The sequence below is a fragment of the Oncorhynchus keta genome, chromosome 22 (genome assembly GCF_023373465.1).
Source record: "Oncorhynchus keta strain PuntledgeMale-10-30-2019 chromosome 22, Oket_V2, whole genome shotgun sequence".
In the NCBI taxonomy this organism is placed as follows: domain Eukaryota; kingdom Metazoa; phylum Chordata; class Actinopteri; order Salmoniformes; family Salmonidae; genus Oncorhynchus; species Oncorhynchus keta.
This window is the reverse complement of record NC_068442.1, coordinates 37412616-37430377: the sequence shown is the minus strand read 5'-3', so window position 1 is coordinate 37430377 and position 17762 is coordinate 37412616. Positions and strand designations below refer to the sequence as shown.

The following is a 17762-nucleotide window of genomic DNA, read 5'->3' as shown; positions in this document are numbered from 1 at the left end:
GTGATCTTTGTCCATGAGTCATGTGGTGATGACGTATGGCGAGGGCCATAGGATGTGACAGAATGAATGGCAAGAATACAATGCACACTGCTTAAGTGTGTAGAAGAACAGTCACACTTTCTTATTGCTTCCAAAAGCTAACAATTAGGGTATTTCTAAACAAGTGTATTCCTGTCCAAGCTCAATAACAAACCTGCGTGTCTTCACTTCAGCACTACCCTGCTATGTCTGAGAGAGAGCAGGAGAATGAGCAAGACACAAGGGCAGCACTCACCTGACTCTATGGCCCTCTTCATTGAGCGTATTAGACAGATGGGAGACTTCTTGGCAGACACTCATTTGTATGCTATAAATGTGGAACAACACTAGTATTTAGGACTGTATATAAACAAAAAATAACAGGATCATTAGTTTCAGTTCAGTTTGAAGAATTCCCCACCACCCCCAGCCCCATCCTGCTGGTCTCCCCACCCATCTCCTCTTCCCTGCCCAAAAATAATAGAATAACAGGATTTTACCACGGTAAAAATGACTATAAATAACCCTGATGGCATATTGACTCTTTGGTATTTGCACAGGGACATTAATAAGTGCACATTTTTCTATTTCTAACAGGCTACTTGTTAAACTATATTGATGTGCAAATGGGTTTAACCAATAGAATCCCTTGTTCTGCCCAAGTAAACACTCTCTTTTTGAAGCATTAGACACTCAGCTGTTTAACTCTAAAGAAATAAATAAGAAACATTTATTACATTTAAAAATACCATGAGTTCCCAATGTTCCATGTTTTCTAGATATTCTACAAAAAGGTGCAATTCTTTTATGTTTATATTCTTACTGATATGAGTAATAGCCTATTGAAAGCCCAAGCCTATCATATAGGTACTGTATACCCATTTAGCCCAAGCCCAATTATTGATTATTTATCTTTGAGGATGTTGTCTGTACATAGACAGTATAGTAACCACTACTGTATGTTTGACCAATGTCTCCCCCAGGTCTGGTCTGCTCTGGGATGGCTGTGTACAGTAAAGTATGTGAAGGATGGATCAGTCCTGCTGCTGATCTCAGCAGTTATCTGGCCTGATTCCTGGCTGACACTGTAGCCGTGAAATTTCTCTGCTCCTCGCCATTACCCAAAGGGCAGGCTGGAGCACCCAAACTGTAGCACATTACTGAGACTTAGCACGTTGGGCTCCCTGGGCAAACAACCGGCACCATCGCTCTCTCTCTCTGACATTCTGTCACACTTCAATTCACATCAGCACCTCTGTTTTTACCAAAGAGGGCGTGAGCTACAACTGAGAGGCCATTTTTGGATGGAAGATGACAGAAATATCCCTCTGGTGGTTTGTGGACGGAGTTCAAGCACACAGTTAGTTTCCCTATGTACCCATCGAGAGTGAGTAACCCTTATACTTATTCATGTGTTTCTTGAAGGATGGTTTGTTACAAAATAGGGTTAATGATAAAAATAAGTAGCTTTTCACTGTTTCACTAAGGATATGGGGCGATACTAGATGTACTCTGTGACCTCCACATCTTTGAAAGAAGGTTATCATAAATACTACAGAGGTATTTCCTCTTGTCAAGTTCTTAAAGGGGATGTGTTGATGGTTTTTCATGGAGCAGGTCTTTTCATGGAGCAAGTTAAGCAGTGGCAACAGAGCCATTCCATAGACCATTTGCCTTTAATAAATGAGCTCCATCCAGCTGAACAAACCGGAGCCTCTTTTATTTCCATGGCATGTTTAAGATGACAAGGACATGAGGCAATGTGCTTAACGTGTAGTCCTTTCAATTTAACTCATGCTCAGTATTCCCCTGTTATAAACTCAAGAACAGGCACGTCCTGTTACATTACCTCACCCAAATTGTTATCATTAATAATTCTAGGGTATTCGTAACTCGTTAAACCTTTTCCATTCCTGAATGGGACCCATCAGACAGAGGCTCTGGTTAACACTGCGGCTGAATGTAAACACATTTCAAGAGGCACTTGACATGGAGTTGACACCAGGGGAGTGGGTCCTCTAGACAGCTTTAATGACGTACTGACATGGCAAAACACACGCAGGAGCAGCTTCCATGCTCAAGCCTTTCATTTTTATTTCCCTTTTCAAGAAACACAATGTGCTAAGTTAGATAATTTCATACATTTCTGAGGCATGCCGTGTTTTCTTAAATAATTTAAGAAATTAACTTCTCTGCCCTCAAATGGTTTTGAGCTCAGCTTGAGTTAAACCCACTCCTGCCACCATCATTACACACACCTGCTTCACTCATCACACACAACAGTGAATCATTGGACTCACCTGGACTCAATCACCTGTTCTGATGCTGTTCCTGTCCTGTTCCATGTCTGTGCTAATTAAATGTTCACTCTCCATACCGTGTCTTTCTTTTTCCCAATGCAGTTAAGTAAAAACCACGCCCTGTTATTCAGAGGGGCATTCTACAACGCTTTAAGTGCTCTTCAAGTCTCCAAGTCCAGAAGTGAGTATCACGTAGTGCGAAATTTCAGTCACTGATTAATAACATTTTCCCTGGTATTTCAAGATTGAAAAATATAATAACAATATCTTGGACCGAGCAAGCCATTAATGTTCGTTAATACTCAAAGACAGATTCAATGGCTGTAGCATAGCATATTCGCTTGAATGACTAGCTAATACATATTTGAGAAATTAGGAATAATAAGTATATGCTTTTACCTGATAGACTACTAATGATAATATAACAACTTCAAATACCTAGCTAGTAATATTAAGTAGCCTACGTTAACTTAGCTGACCTTCAATTTAGGGAATTCAGCAGAGTTCTGAGACATTTTTACAACTCATTGAAACTCTGAAAATAAATTCATGGGCAAATGTTACCAAACATGATAATAATAGGCCTGCATTATGGTAGGCAAATAATTGTTAAATTACACTTTCCATCCTTACCTTGGAAGGTCACTGTCTCTGCGCTGATCACCTGTGAGTGAGACAACGCTAGCTAGCCAATGGGAGCGTAGTAGAACGCCAATGGGAGCGTAGTAGAACGCCTCTCTGAATAACGGAGCGTGGTTTTGGCTTAACTGCGTTGGGAAAAAGAAAGACTCCGGAGACGTACCTGCTTCTCATCATCAGCGTTGGTTCTTATAAACTCGGCAATAAAAGAAACGTCCTCTCACTGTCAACTGTGTTCATTTTCAGCAAACTTAACATGTGTAAATATTTGTATGAACATAACAAGATTCAACAACTGAGACATAAACTGAACAAGATCCACATACATGTGACTAACAAAAATGTAATAATGTGTCCCTGAACAAATAGGGGGGGGGGGTTCAAAATCAAAAGTAACAGTCAGTATCTGGTGTGGCCACCAGCTGTATTAAGTACTGCAGTACATCTCCTCCTCATGGACTGCACCAGATTTGCCAGTTCTTGCTGTGAGATGTTACCCCACTCTTCCACCAAGGCACCTGCAAGTTCCCGGACATTTCCTGGGGCAATGGCTCTAGCCCTCACCCTCCGATCCAACAGGTCCCAGACGTGCTCAATGAGATTGAGATCCGGGCTCTTCGCTGGCCATGGCAGAACACTGACATTCCTGGCTTGCAGGAATTCACGCACAGAACGAGCAGTATGGCTGGTGGCATTGTCATGCTGGAGGGTCATGTCAGGATGAGCCTGCAGGAAGGGTACCACATGAGGCAGGAGGATGTCTTCCCTGTAACGCACAGCGTTGAGATTGCCTGCAATGACAACAAGCTCAGTCCGATGATGCTGTGACACAACGCCCCAGACCATGATGGACCCTCCACCTCCAAATCGGTCTCGCTCCAGAGTACAGGCCTCGATGTAATGCTCATTCCTTCGATAATGAACGCGAATCCGACCATCACCCCTGGTGAAACAAAACCACGACTCATCAGAGAAGAGCACTTTTTGCCAGTCCTGCCTGGTCCAGCGACGATGAGTTTGTGCCCATAGGTGATGTTGCCGGTGATGTCTGGTGAGGACCTGCCTTACAACAGGCCTACAAGCCCTCAGTCCAGCCTCTCTCAGCCTATTGTAGACAGTCTGAGCACTGATGGAGGGATTGTGCATTCCTGGTGTAACTCTGCCAGTTGTTGTTGCCATCCTGGACCTGTCCCGCAGGTGTGATGTTCAGATGTACCGATCCTGTGCAGGTGTTGTTACACGTGGTCTGCCACTGTGAGGATGATCAGCTGTCCGTTCTGTCTCCCTGTAGCGCTGTCTTAGGCGTCTCACAGTACAGACATTGCAATTTATTGCCCTGGCCACATCTGCAGTCCTCATGCCTCCTTGCAGCATGCCTAAGGCAGGTTCACGCAGATGAGCAGGGACCCTGGGGATCTTTCTTTGGTGTTTTTCCGAGTCAGCAGAAAGGCCTCTTTATAGTGTCCTAAGTTTTCATAACTGTGACCTTAATTGCCTACTGTCTCGAAGCTGTTAGTGTCTTAACGACCGGTCCACAGGTGCATGTTCATTAATTGTTTATGTTTCATTGAACAAGCATTTGGAAACAGTTTAAACCCCTTACAATGAAGATGTGTTTTGTTATTTGGATTTTTAAGAATTATCTTTTAAAGACAGGGTCCTGAAAAATTGACTTTTTTGTTGTTGCTGAGTTTTAAATAAGGCTCCAGTCATATTTGATATTTTTCTCAACATTTTTAGGCAAACTTTATTACAAAAGACAAATTCTCAAACTAAGAACTGCTGAAAAACTTCCTCAAAAACATACAGTATCTATTTTCATTACAAAATAACCAAATATACTGTATATATTTTTAAACCCAGTATATATACTGTTTGACAGTAGCAGTTAGTGTTCTTATGCCTGCTTTAGTAGTTTGAATCTATAAAAGAATGCAAAGAAATCCATGCATTTTATTATCCATCCATAGGAATATATGGTACATATAATCACATAAATAAAGTACATACATGTGGCTCATTTCAATAAGCATAAACTTTAGGGTCAGTGCCTGGTTTACTGCATTTATTCTCCAAAATAGAAATGGCCTAAAGGAGACAAGAGCACCATTGACTTTCTTGGAATAACCGTCAACTTGGGACACAAAACAAACAAATTTGTTTGATTTGAAATGGCCTTTCGAAGACTTATGTCTATGTTTGCACAGCACCATAGTATACATTTTAGCTTAGCATTATACTACTGTAACTTTGCCATACTGTATACAACCTCCGCTGCTTTCATGCAGAACGTGCATGTCTTTATTACAAAGAGGATAACTTGTTAAATAGTTACTGTAGCTAAGTACATCACAGCTCACACCTAAGAACATATGCATTGGATGATTTTAAAAAGCCAGAAAGTGCTTAAGGAAAGACCGGTGTCAATACTGACTTAAACAAAAAATATTGATACAAATCCATACATGTTACTCGTCTGGCTTGGTTATCATTGGCAGGCGTATGGTAGCAGAAAATGGTCCCCTCCGTCAGAGCAATTTAGGGTTAACTCCTGTAGAATCAACACAAAACAATGATAAACAAACACATATTTCACAGTATCACAAATTAAATGTGTATATCAATTATATACAGAAAGTATTGTGACTTACCCAGTGATCCTACAGTTCCTGGCATGGACATAGCTTCCTGTGTACCTGATGTCACACTTCACTATGTTGTTTGAGAAATCTGACTCCTGCACCTGCATAGCTGGGTTTACCGTCACCTGAGATACATCGTGAGACAAGACGGGTTAATGACATGTTGCTAGTTTTGCTATATGTTTTGGACAACTGAAAAATGCCAGCGACAAAGAGCTGTATCTATCTGGTTTACAGTGAGCTCCAAAAGTATTGGGACAGTGACACATATTTGTTGTTGTTTTGGCTCTGTACTCCAGCACTTTGGATTTGCAATGATACAAAGTGCAGATGGTCAGCTTTAATTTAAGGGTATTTTCCTCAATTTCGGGTGAAACGTTAGAAATTACAGCACTTTTTGTACATAGACCAATATTATGGGGACAAATTCACTTCTATGTGTATTAAAGTAGTCAAACGTCTAGTATTTAGTCCCATGTTTCTAGTTCGTAATGATTACATTAAGCTTGTAACCCTACAAACTTGTTGGATGCATTTGCTGTTTGTGTTGGTTGTTTCAGATTATTTTTGTGCGCAATGGAAATGAATGTTGTAACGATCTGGGTGTCGTGGGTGTGAAGTCAGGCGCAGGAAACTGAGAGTTCAAGGTAGTGCTCTTTAATGCACACACGGCGAACATAGGCCACCCCACGAAACACTGGGTGCTAAAAAACAAATGCCCCAAACACGGGGACTAAAACAGTCCAGAAAAACCCACGAACAGTAACAAACACGTTCGTCTCCAACATACACAAATGTTACAACAAACAATCCCGCACAAAGAAACAGGCAGTCCGGCTGACTAATAAAGCCAAACTAATCACCACAAACGCATAACAGGTGTAACCAATAAACAGACAAGGAGGGGGAGGAAAGAATCAGTGGCAGCTAGTAGGCCCGCGACGACGACCGCCGAGCGCCACCCGAACCGGAAGCGGAGTCGTGAAAAATTTGAAATAATGTATTGTGTCATTTTGGAGTCACTTTTATTGTAAATAAGAATAGAATATGTTTCTAAACACTTCTACACTAATGTGGATGCTACCATGATTACAGATAGTTGTGAATTAATTGTGAATAATGATGACAGACACACAAATATCATAACCCCCCAAAATGCGTTTCTCCCCTGTTATTGTAATGGTTAGAGGTTAACAGGTCTTGGGGGTATGATATTGTGCATCTGTAACTTTCTCACTCATCATTATTCACGATTCATTCAGGACTATCCGAATACTAAACTTTTGACTATTTTACTACACATATAAGTGGATTTCCCCCAATACTTTTGGTCCCCTAAAATGAAGGGACTATGTACAAAAAGTGATGTAATTTCTAAACGGTTCCCCTGATATGTATGAAAATACCCTAAAATTAAAGCTGACAGTCTGCAGTTTAATCTCATAGTCATTGTATCATTTCAAATCCAAAGTGCTGAAGTACAGAGCCAATACTGCCCCGATACTTTTGTAGCGCACTGTATATCTGTCTCTTCCTTAAAGTGGCTATAGTGTTACCTTGAGAATATAGTTTCCTGGTGGCACGTCTGTGATGTCAATCCACTGGCAATCAATGTTGGCATTGTAGGTGTCATAGCAACCTGGACCCAATCCCTGTACCAAACATGTGATTAAAAAAAAAAACATATAACAAACTGATTGGTTGATCGATTGATAAATTAAACTATCAGAACCTGTGTGTGTGCTGTGCAGGCGAAGCGTCGGCGGACTCCCGGGTCACAGCTCGTGTCCTCCAGACAGAAGCTGGCCTTGTGTCCCTCTGCCACCTTCCTGCCTGTGATGACATCCAGCAGGTCATAGTTACTGAAGGCCTCCATGCTGTGGTAGTGCTGGTGGCAGCTGTGCCATTCCCATTGGTGTCTGGGTTTGACTGGGAGGAAGTCGGCAGTCCCCTGGTTCTTCACCCTCTGAGGAAACCTCAGTAGAGTCCTGTAGTCGATGTCTCTGACACCTGGTCGATACGCTGACCTTGGGGGAGAGAAATTAAAAATACAAATAACAGACTGTACATAATGACAAGGGTCAGGAGTTTTTCCTGACAATGTCACCTGACCATAACTTTCTTGGTCAGAAAAAACTCCTGGCCCCAATTATTACAGGTAAGAGCATGGACCGTCATTTGAATTATCATTAATGACAGCTTAATAACAAGTTAGTAACAGTTCACGTATTATGCTTTAGAAGACACTGAGGAGGAGGCTTGAGGTGTATTTGGGACAGTTTAACATTCACCTCAGGAATCCACAGCCTTTCATTTGAAGTTTATTTTACTTGGCAGAGCAGAGATACAGAGGGAAAAATCGAGGTCGGCTGCCAGATTGTATGGTACTGTCATTATACTGTTATTTCCAAATGGGCCAGTGCCAAGGAAGTCTGGTCGACACAACCTGCCTGATGTCTACCAATAATCAAACAAATGACTGTATATGTCAAATATGAGTAATTTGTGTAATGATACATTGATGATGCCAATATAAATGTTTTAGTGGTATTGATCTTACACATTGATATGTGTAATCAATAATAAAACATGAACTCCTACCGTGACAGACAGTTTTCCTCTCCTGCACATCTCAGGGCATACATCTGTACCCGTTGAATATAAGAAGCAGCTTGGATATAGTAGGGGTCAGGGACAAGGTCTGGGAGACCTGGGGAAGAGGAATCATGAGGAATCATAATCGTGTTAGCTGTATGATTTACAAGGGTGTGTGAGGGTTGTTATAACCTACCACATTTGTATTTTTATCAACAAGAGAATCTGAAGTGTTTTATGTATTGTTTGTAAATATTCTGTACTTTTATCTGGATGTAAAAATATGTATGCATAATGCAAAGCAAATGGCCCTGGGTAAAATAGAACACCCTACTATATAAGATATAGAAAAGCTAGCCTAATTTTCACATACTGTCTACCTTACCGTTATGAAATAATCTGGTGCCGTAGCCTGTTCCCGGTGGAAGACGCACAGGTTCTCTGGTTCTTCCGTTATAAAAAACAGAATTTTGGTGGTTTTTATTTGGGTCCGTGGGATCATCATCATAATCACCTATCATAATATTACTTTCAACCCTCCTCGGTTGCTGGGGCTGCGAGCGAGTGATGTGCGCCTCCACGCCATTGTTAGAAAGCGCACTCAGCGCAGTTGGAGATGTATTTGATTCTGGAGCTGGAATGCGTCTGGATGAGGGAATAGAATCCGCTGCTTGGGCAATGCGCTGGGCGCGTTGTCTGTTGTCTGCATCCTCGGAATTATTCACGTAGCCAGATGTAGGTGGGTGGGCTGACGCTTCTGGGGTCTCATGTCGCGCTTGGCTCGTGCCCTGATCATGCGCATTCTCTGCGCTTCTGACCGGTGACACAGAGACCTGTCGCCGAACCGGCAGGCTGACATCAACCCGAGTAGTGTTTCGTCCTCCCCTCGGTATCCCACTGCCTGAGAACTCCTGGAGAGCCCCGGAATCAGTACCGTTGGAAGTGGAACCGGTGCCTCCTTGGGGAGGGGGACGCGCTCCTGGGTATCCCGCCACCGGCACCGTGTCCCTCGGGGAAGGTGGGTGACGTATATAGAAATCATTATTGGTGGTCAGATAGAGCTGAGCAGGTAGTTTCCTCGCCTGTACCGGTGCAAGATATTCAGACCCCGTGCTGAGTAAACTATACATCCGACCGTTGTTCTCCCATTGGATTCTGTGTCTCCATGGCCCCATTCGCGCACGTAAATGGTGCTGTCCAGTGCTTAAACTAACCAGAACATAAAGAAGGCAAAAAAGTAGAAAAGAAAACCTCTCCATGGCAAAAAGTATCGCAACTACACAAAACACTTCTTAAATTTGTCACTTCAGTAAAAATGTAATCTAAGTGATGCTGGGGTACGAGTGATGTTTTGTACACACTTGATTATGTCAGGGAGTTGCGCACCACATCTCCAAAGTGAAATTCAGGTGAACTACTTGGAATGGAAATGTAGGCACTCACTTTCATATAATTAGTTTGTCTACGCATGCACAGAGAGGGGCAGGGGCTTATTTTACAGACACCATGTTTAACTTAACCGTTTCGTCACCATATCGGGCGTGCTATTACAACTAGGCTATTTGTTCAGTAGGCCTATAAGTAAATTTTCCGCATAAGCGGTAGTCCTTTCTCAGAGCACGTTGAGATTTTTTGCTGAAAATGCAAGATTACATTTTTTTTACTTAAGTGGTTTTAGTAAAAACAAATGTAACCCTGATTAGTCATCCAACTTTTTTGTCTATTTCTTTTGCGTCATGACGCAATACCTCTTGGCAATTGGGAACTTCACAATAACTGACTGATAGTCATCATAAGCAATACGTTCTATACGTGGATTAAATTGAAACCTTCATAATAGGGGAATAGAAAATGTGTTTTATAATAGGTGCTATTTGCATCATGAAAATAAGCACACATGCAGGTGGTGCGCGCTGCTGCTGCATGGCTCTTTGAGATCCATTCACCCTGTTTATTTTAACGCTAAATGCCACATTGGAAAAGCACACAGTGGGGCGGGCCTTGTATTACCTCACACCACCTCTCTGAAATACAGAACCATGCAGCTGAGGGATAAGAATAGGGGTGATCGAGTTCTGTTTCTCTTTGAGAAACGTCTGCCACCTGATGGCAGTGGGCCTATAGGGAAAGTATTTACTGAGTTTAAAAAACACATTGCGCCTGACCTGGTTAAGGAAAACTACACAATTCCTGCCATACGACCTATCGTCAAGTCTACCGCAGTGTCGTTCTAAAGCAACAAACCACGTTGTTCAACTGGTCACCAGTTATTGTACCTCGAGTTGAATACGAAATAAAGTAGTAAGTAATTAAATAAATTAAGTTTTGTGGTCTATCAAAACACATGTAAACATGTAAAACAAATGTTTTTATTGGCACACTAGATAAAAAGTAGGCATACGGCCTATGCCTTCAGGTCAAACCAGGTATTTAAAGGTCACAGCAGAGATTTGTAATACAAACATCTGACCATGTAACTTACCTCAACTATGTAGTTTACTTTTTGTGGTTACCATACCTTTGTTCTTCACAAAGAGGGCAACAGATGCTACTGAGCCAGATGTCTATGTGTCAGGGGAGAAGCTCCATGTGGTATCTGATTTTAAGTACCTTGGCATCATACTTGATTCCAACCTCTCTTTTAAAAAGCATGTGAAAAAGGTAATTCAAATAACTAAATTAAATCTAGCTAATTTCCGATTTATACGAAATTGTTTGACTACAGAGGTAGCAAAACTGTACTTCAAATCTATGATACTCCCCCACTTAACATAGTTGGGCCCAAGCTTGCTGTACAACATTAAAACCTATTCAGTCTGTCTACAAACAGGCTCTCAAAGTGCTTGATAGGAAGCCCAATAGCCATCATCATTGTCACATCCTTAGAAAACATGAGCTCTTGAGTTGGGAAAATCTTGTGCAATACACCGACACCGACGCATGTCTTGTATTCAAGATCCTTAATGGCCTGGCTCCCCCTCCACTCAATATTTTTGTTAAACAGAAAACCCAGACATATGGCAGCAGATCCACAAGGTCTGCCATGAGAGGTGACTGTATAGTTCCCCTAAGGAAAAGCACCTTTAGTAAATCTGCATTCTCTGTGAGAGCTTCCCATGTCTGGAATACACTGCCATCAGACACACATAACTGCACCACATATCACACTTTCACAAAATGCTTGAAGACGTGGCTAAAGGTCAATCAGATTTGTGAACATGGTCCCTAGCTGTGTGTTGCCGCTTTCCATGTTGTCTGTAGCTTGTGAGGTGTGGAAACACTTTGTTGCTTTTATGAATTTTGTCTTGCTGCTTTTTGTTCTATGTTGCTCTGTCTGTATGCTATGTCTTGCTTGTCCTATGTTGCTATGTTGCTATGTCTATGGTGCTATTGTCTATATTGTAATTGTTTTTAATAACCTGCACAGGGACTGCGGTTGAAAATTAGCCGGCTGGCTAAAACCGGCACTTTTACTGAAACGTTGATTAATGTGCACTGTCCCTGTAAAAATAAAATAAACTAAACTAAACCTTTCACTTTTTATGTCGTGTTCTTCTGTGCACTCCAATGAAGGATAACGGAGGTGATGTCCGCAGCTCCGAGGACTAATTAAAAAGCGTTGCAAAACCTCCCTTGTACTTCATCCAAACTTGATTTGTTTTCTTTGGAAAGGAAACTACTGGTAAACTCTACAATACATGCGGCTACCAACGTCAGGTGTAATTCAACATTAAAGCGCATTGGGACACTAAACCCATCATGGATATACACACAACGGAGTGGCTATACACAAATGCAAGGTGAAGTACATCTCAAATAAAGCTCTATCTTTCGATCTCAATCCATAATGGATTTTATTAACCTTATAATTAACAATCTTATTACTCAACAATAATCCAAACAGCAGGCTAATCTTCTACAATTAACTACAAACCCCAATGACAGAACTTGGTTACAATGTTGCCCATATGAAATGGAACTAACCTACAGTCGCATCTTATCAAGCTTTCCCCTAGTGTCTCACTTTTATAAGCTGCCAAGTAAAAATGGCAAGATAATTATTTATCAATTTTCAAGGGAGTATTGCAAATTGTGCAGAGTAGGGCGCTCATTTACTGCTGAATGATAATGCCAATGCCAGTCTTTTAGATGGCCAATGCCTATGCTTAAGGTTTTAAATACATGACTTTACCCAGACGTGAACTGTGGTTACATAAGACCGTGAAACTGATTGGTATCTTACTCAATGGCTCATGATGATTTGCCATAGACTACATGACCTAAAGTATGTGGACACCTACTTGTTGAACATCTCGTTCAAAAATCACGGACATTAATATGGAGTTGGTCCCCCCTTTGCTGCTATAACAGCCTCCACTCTTCTGTGAAGGCTTTCCACTAGATGTTGGAACATTGCTGCAGGGACTTGCTTCCATTCAGGCACAAGAGCATTAGTGAGGTTGGTCGCTGATGTTGCTTGATTAGACCTGGCTCGCAGTTGGCGTTCCAATTCATCCCAAAGGTGTTTGATGGGGTTGAGGTCAGGGCTCTGTGCAGGCCAGTCAAGTTCTTCCATACCAATCTCGACAAACCATTTCTGTATTGACCTTCTTTGTGCACGGTGGCAATGTCATGCTGAAACAGGAAAGGGCCTTCCCCCGACTGTTGACATAAAGTTGGAAGCACAGAATCGTCTAGCATGTCAGTGTATGCTGTAGCGTTAAGATTTCCCTTCACTGGAAGTAAGGGGCCTAGCCTGAACCATGAAAAACAGACCCTGACCATTATTCCTCCTCCACCAAGTTTACAGTTGGGACTATGCATTGGGGCAGGTAGCATTCTCCTGGCATCCTACAAACCCAGATTTTTCTTTCAGACTGCCAGATGGTGAAGAGTAATTCATCACTCCAGAGTACGCGTTTCCACTGCTACAGAGTCCAATGGCGGCAAGCTTTACACCACTCCAGCTGACACTTGGCATTGAACATAGTGATCTTATGCTGTGAGTGGCTGCTCTGCCATCGAAACCCTTTTCATGAAGCTCCCGACAAACAGTTTCTGTGCTGACGTTGCTTCAGGAGGCAGGTTAAAATTTTTACGCTCTTCACGCTTCAGCGGTCCCATTTTGTGAGCTTGTGTGGCCTACCACTTCAAGGCTGAGCGGTTGTTGCTCCTAGACCGTTCCACTTCACAATAACAGCACTTACAGTTGACCGGGGAAACTCTAGTAGGGCAGAAATTTGACGAACTGACTTGTTGGAAAGGTGGAATCCTTTTATGGTGCCACGTTGAAAGTCACTGAGCTCTTCAGTAAGGCCATTCTACTGCCAATGTTTGTCTATGGCGATTGCATGGCGGTGTGCTCAATTTCATACACATGTCAGCAACGGGTGTGGCTGAAATAGTCTAATCCAATCATTTGAACGGGTGTCCACATACTTTTGTATATAACAGTGTGAACTCTTCCTGCCTCAGAGATCTGTTACTGTACACGTCAGATCTGTTACATGAAGCCTTCACGTCAGATATGTTACAGTGCAGAAATCTTAGAATAGTCTGCAGTGAAGAGTGCTAATTAGCCCTGTCCCATGGCGGTATACAGTACAGTAAAATACAGTATGAATGCCTGTGTGATATGAATTGCAAGATGAATAGCAAGATGATTATGTAAGCTATTGCACATGTGCTTACAATGACTCCATGACCACTTCTGTGTGATACCATTTATTAAACAGCTCAGTGTCAATATAACTCATATCATCATATGTTGTGCAAGTGAACAGAGGGTAGGGACAGAGGATAGGGACAATAGTTTACCATACCATAGGTTTCCATGGAAAGGCAAGTGGGTTATTGTGCGTAATTGTTTCCACTCATTATATACTTAATGGAAAGGGTGTAAAGTGGCTTCATTAGAGCCTCCCCTTCCCCTGCTTTGTCATCCTCTGATGCATTGTGGCTGGACAAGAGGCAGGCTAGGGAGCTACCTGTCAGTCAGGAGGGTAGCTTCGGGCAACAGGCCAGTTATGCTGTGAATAAGAGCATGGGGGTGTCCATCTTTGTAAAAGTAATATATCTCCTCCCCTGACATTGCGTGAATCCCAGCTCATTATAAACACACAGCCTGCCTATGTCCAGAAGCACTCAGAGCCTTCCAGCAATTATTATTATATTATTATTATTAATGTGTCTGTCTTCCAGAGGGCAACCATTGCAGGATGCGTGTCAACAGGTGGTTACTACGTAGGTCTCCTACAGGTTCCTCACAGCCCTTCCCTCTGTCAACAGGTTTTATTTAAGGCCATGGTGTCACACCCTGATCTGTTTCACCTGTCTTTGTGATCGTCTCCACCCCCCTCCAGTTGTCACCCATCTTCCCAATTATCCCCTGTGTATTTATACCTGTGTTTTCTGTTTGTCTGTTGCCAGTTTGTCTTGTTTGTCAAGTCAACCAGTGGTTTTGTGTCTCAGCTCCTGATTTTCCCAGTCTCTTTTGACTCTTGCCTGTCCTGACTCTGAGCCCGCCTGCCTGACCACTCTGCCTGCCCCTGAGCCTGCCTGCCGACCTGTACCTTTGACCCACCTCTGGTTTACTGACCCCTGCCTGCCTTAACCTATATTGTCTGCCCCTGTTGGATTATTAAACCATTGTTAATTCGACGGTGTCTGCATCTGGGTCTTACCTTCATACCTGATACATGAGCTTCAATAGGGCACAGGTTACAGGTAGCATAGCAGGTAGAACTCAGGAATGTCACTTTGTTAGATGTGAGAAGTTGCTATAAGAAACCATACTATTACCATGTTCTTACCACTTTATTCTGTGTTGTAAAGTGTTGCCATAAATTAAACAAATGATGAAACCAGACAATATTCTATGCAAACAGCTCCTCTTGTCATCTGTAATCAGATATTTATATTTATTTCAAACAAGGTGCATTTTAGCCATTTGTTCAGATTTTTTTTGGTACTTCATTGTGGTATAATAACAATGACTGTTATAATTGTTGACAAGCTTGGTAGCTATAAATGATGATCCGTCTAGAATAAAAATAAATGCACACCTATTAAGACGAGGTGCTGTCTAGCGGAGTAGAAAACTTGAAAATAAAAGAGAGCCGCACACTCTAGGAGCTCAGATGCAATAATTTAATTACCAACGTTTCGACAGCCAAGCGGTCTTCATCAGGGTATCAAATGATAAATGAATGATGATCCAACCATGGTCATGTAGTGACATTATTAAAACCATACAACTGTCTGTATTGGTGCTTCAATTGCTTAACCATATGCCAAACATCATACCACAAACTTGGCATGCAGTTTCCCCTTGATTTAATACAGAATGTTGTGTACTGTAGATGCTATTCAGGCACGCATAGAATGATGGATGTACAACAGAGTTTATACACTTTTCCCTCTGAAAAGTTCCTCCAGGAAATTGTCTAGACAGGATTTGTTGTTGCTTAGGTTAAAATTTAATACAGACCTAACTGTAAAGCAGCTTTGAATAATTCAAGCACTGTTACTGTAGGGTGTGTGTGTGGAAACGTTGAGAGTACAGTTCACACAATGACACCTATCACGTCCTCACGGTATGGTCTCCAGGTTACACAACACTGCAAGACACTTGGTACGTATTCATATAGGGGACATAACACAACACAAATAGTGTCGTGTCTTTAGTATAATTAAAGGTGAAGACTGTTATTTTATAAAATCAATTCTCTGTAATTATTATTAAGTGATTAAATGAATCATGTAAATGTAATTAACTAGGAAATCGGGCCACCACGGAAAATCTTCAGATTACAAATTTAGAATTTTCCAAATATAACTCTTCAGATATTTTAATATCTGATCAATTACTCTTCTATTAATTAATTATTATTACCTTCCGTCAGTCTCATTTCAAAGAATTCTTGGTTATCTGTACGAATCCAGCCTAAACCATGAATCATCCATACACCAATTGGCTTAATCATTTATTTACTAACTAACTAAATAATCACAAATGCATAAACAAACAAACAGTAGATATTGGTTACTAACAATGATAGTGAAGATTCCTTAGTGGGCTAAGCCGATATGACGTCTTGGTGGACAAAGGAAAGGGGGTGTGGACCGATAAAGGAGCGGGAAAGACAAAATGGCTTCACTACACAGTGAATAATTATATTCATTGAAATGCTAATCCTTTGCACATGAACGCTCGCTCATTCGGGAATAATTCCAATCAATATATTTACGCTCATATGTCATTGTTGTCTTCTCTGTTGGAATCGTTGGTCCGTCTGCTGGAGAGTCAGTTCATCAGAGAGTGGATGAAGGTCTATCGGCGGCTCCTGATAGTGTCTGTTGTAATGGGTACGTCAGGCGTCCATTGTTCTTAGAATAGATGTTTCGGCGGTTGCCGGTATTTGCATCCCAGGTTTACATCATTTCTAGCTGCAGACTAGTAATTAGTATCTAAGATTTGCTCTTATTCTGTAGGGATCGATAGTCTCAGAGTTTAACCATTGCCAGCCTTGTAGCCAATGCACCACGTGGTATGGTTTTCTAGTCTCGGTACTCAACTATTTGCAATCACAGCTCACGCTGTGGGTTTGCTTAGTCTGAAGAGGATTTCCTCAGGATGGGTTTTTATTCGTAACAATAGAAAAGGGTGGTTCCATGATGCCTGATCATGTCTGTGCTCACGGGGGCATGGCTGCGGACTAGTGAAACTACAGAGAATTCAATTCTCTCAAATTAAAAGGTTAACATCACGTGACATCATTTCACAAATAGTTTCATCTTTACTCATTGATTTTATAGAATAATTAGATGCAAACCCCATAATTGAGAAAAGTACACATTCAGAGATATAGTTATGTGATAATGACCATTATGTGATAATGAGATAATGACCATGTGATGTCCTGTTTGTAGATCATTGTTGCAGTCTTGAATTTGGTAGGCTTTCTGAAAGCGGTGCAGTCCACCACAATGATGTCCAGTTGGTGATCGCTGTTGCGGTCCCACTCTAGTGGTTTACCTTGGTGGGTTTCCTGGAAGTTGCAAAGTACCACAGGAATGGCCAGGGGATGTCCTGGTTGATGATCGCCGTTGCGGTCCCCCCCTCTGGTGGTTTACCTTGGTAGGATTTTTGCAAATGGAACAGGCCGCCACAAGGATGGGCAGCGGGTGTCCGGATTGTGATAGCCGTTCCAGAACCGTCGTCTGGTCATCCAGACTGAAAGATCTGGGCAGTAACTTAGGCAGATGTTAACAACGCACACACACTCACTAAATATATAATTACATTAATTCCCCAATGAATGGCGTTGAGGCACTAAGTGATGGTTGTATGGGGACTTTGTTTATGGCTCTATCACTTCCTAAATGTCAAAGGAACTGAACTGACAAGGAATGAATGCATAAACAAAAAATGTACCAAATATAGTTATTACACCTTAAAAAGTTTTATTTATTTTTAGTATTTTTTACATTGTAGAATAATAGTGAAGACATCAAAACTATGAAATAACACGTATGGAATCATGTAGTAACCAAAAAAGTGTTAAAC

At 41.7% G+C, this 17762-nt stretch overlaps 1 protein-coding gene across 1 annotated transcript; it reads right to left on the bottom strand.

The window, feature by feature from the left end:
• Nucleotides 1-4890: 4890 nt before the first annotated feature.
• Nucleotides 4891-9790, bottom strand: LOC118401412 (protein-lysine 6-oxidase-like). Its single transcript, XM_035798895.2, has 6 exons — nt 8580-9790; nt 8201-8309; nt 7332-7626; nt 7156-7251; nt 5609-5724; nt 4891-5508 (listed from the first exon to the last, which is right to left on the bottom strand). The coding sequence occupies exons 1-6, from the start codon at nt 9451-9453 to the stop codon at nt 5502-5504; spliced, it is 1497 nt and encodes a 498-aa protein (XP_035654788.1). The 5' UTR covers nt 9454-9790; the 3' UTR covers nt 4891-5501.
• Nucleotides 9791-17762: the final 7972 nt, after the last annotated feature.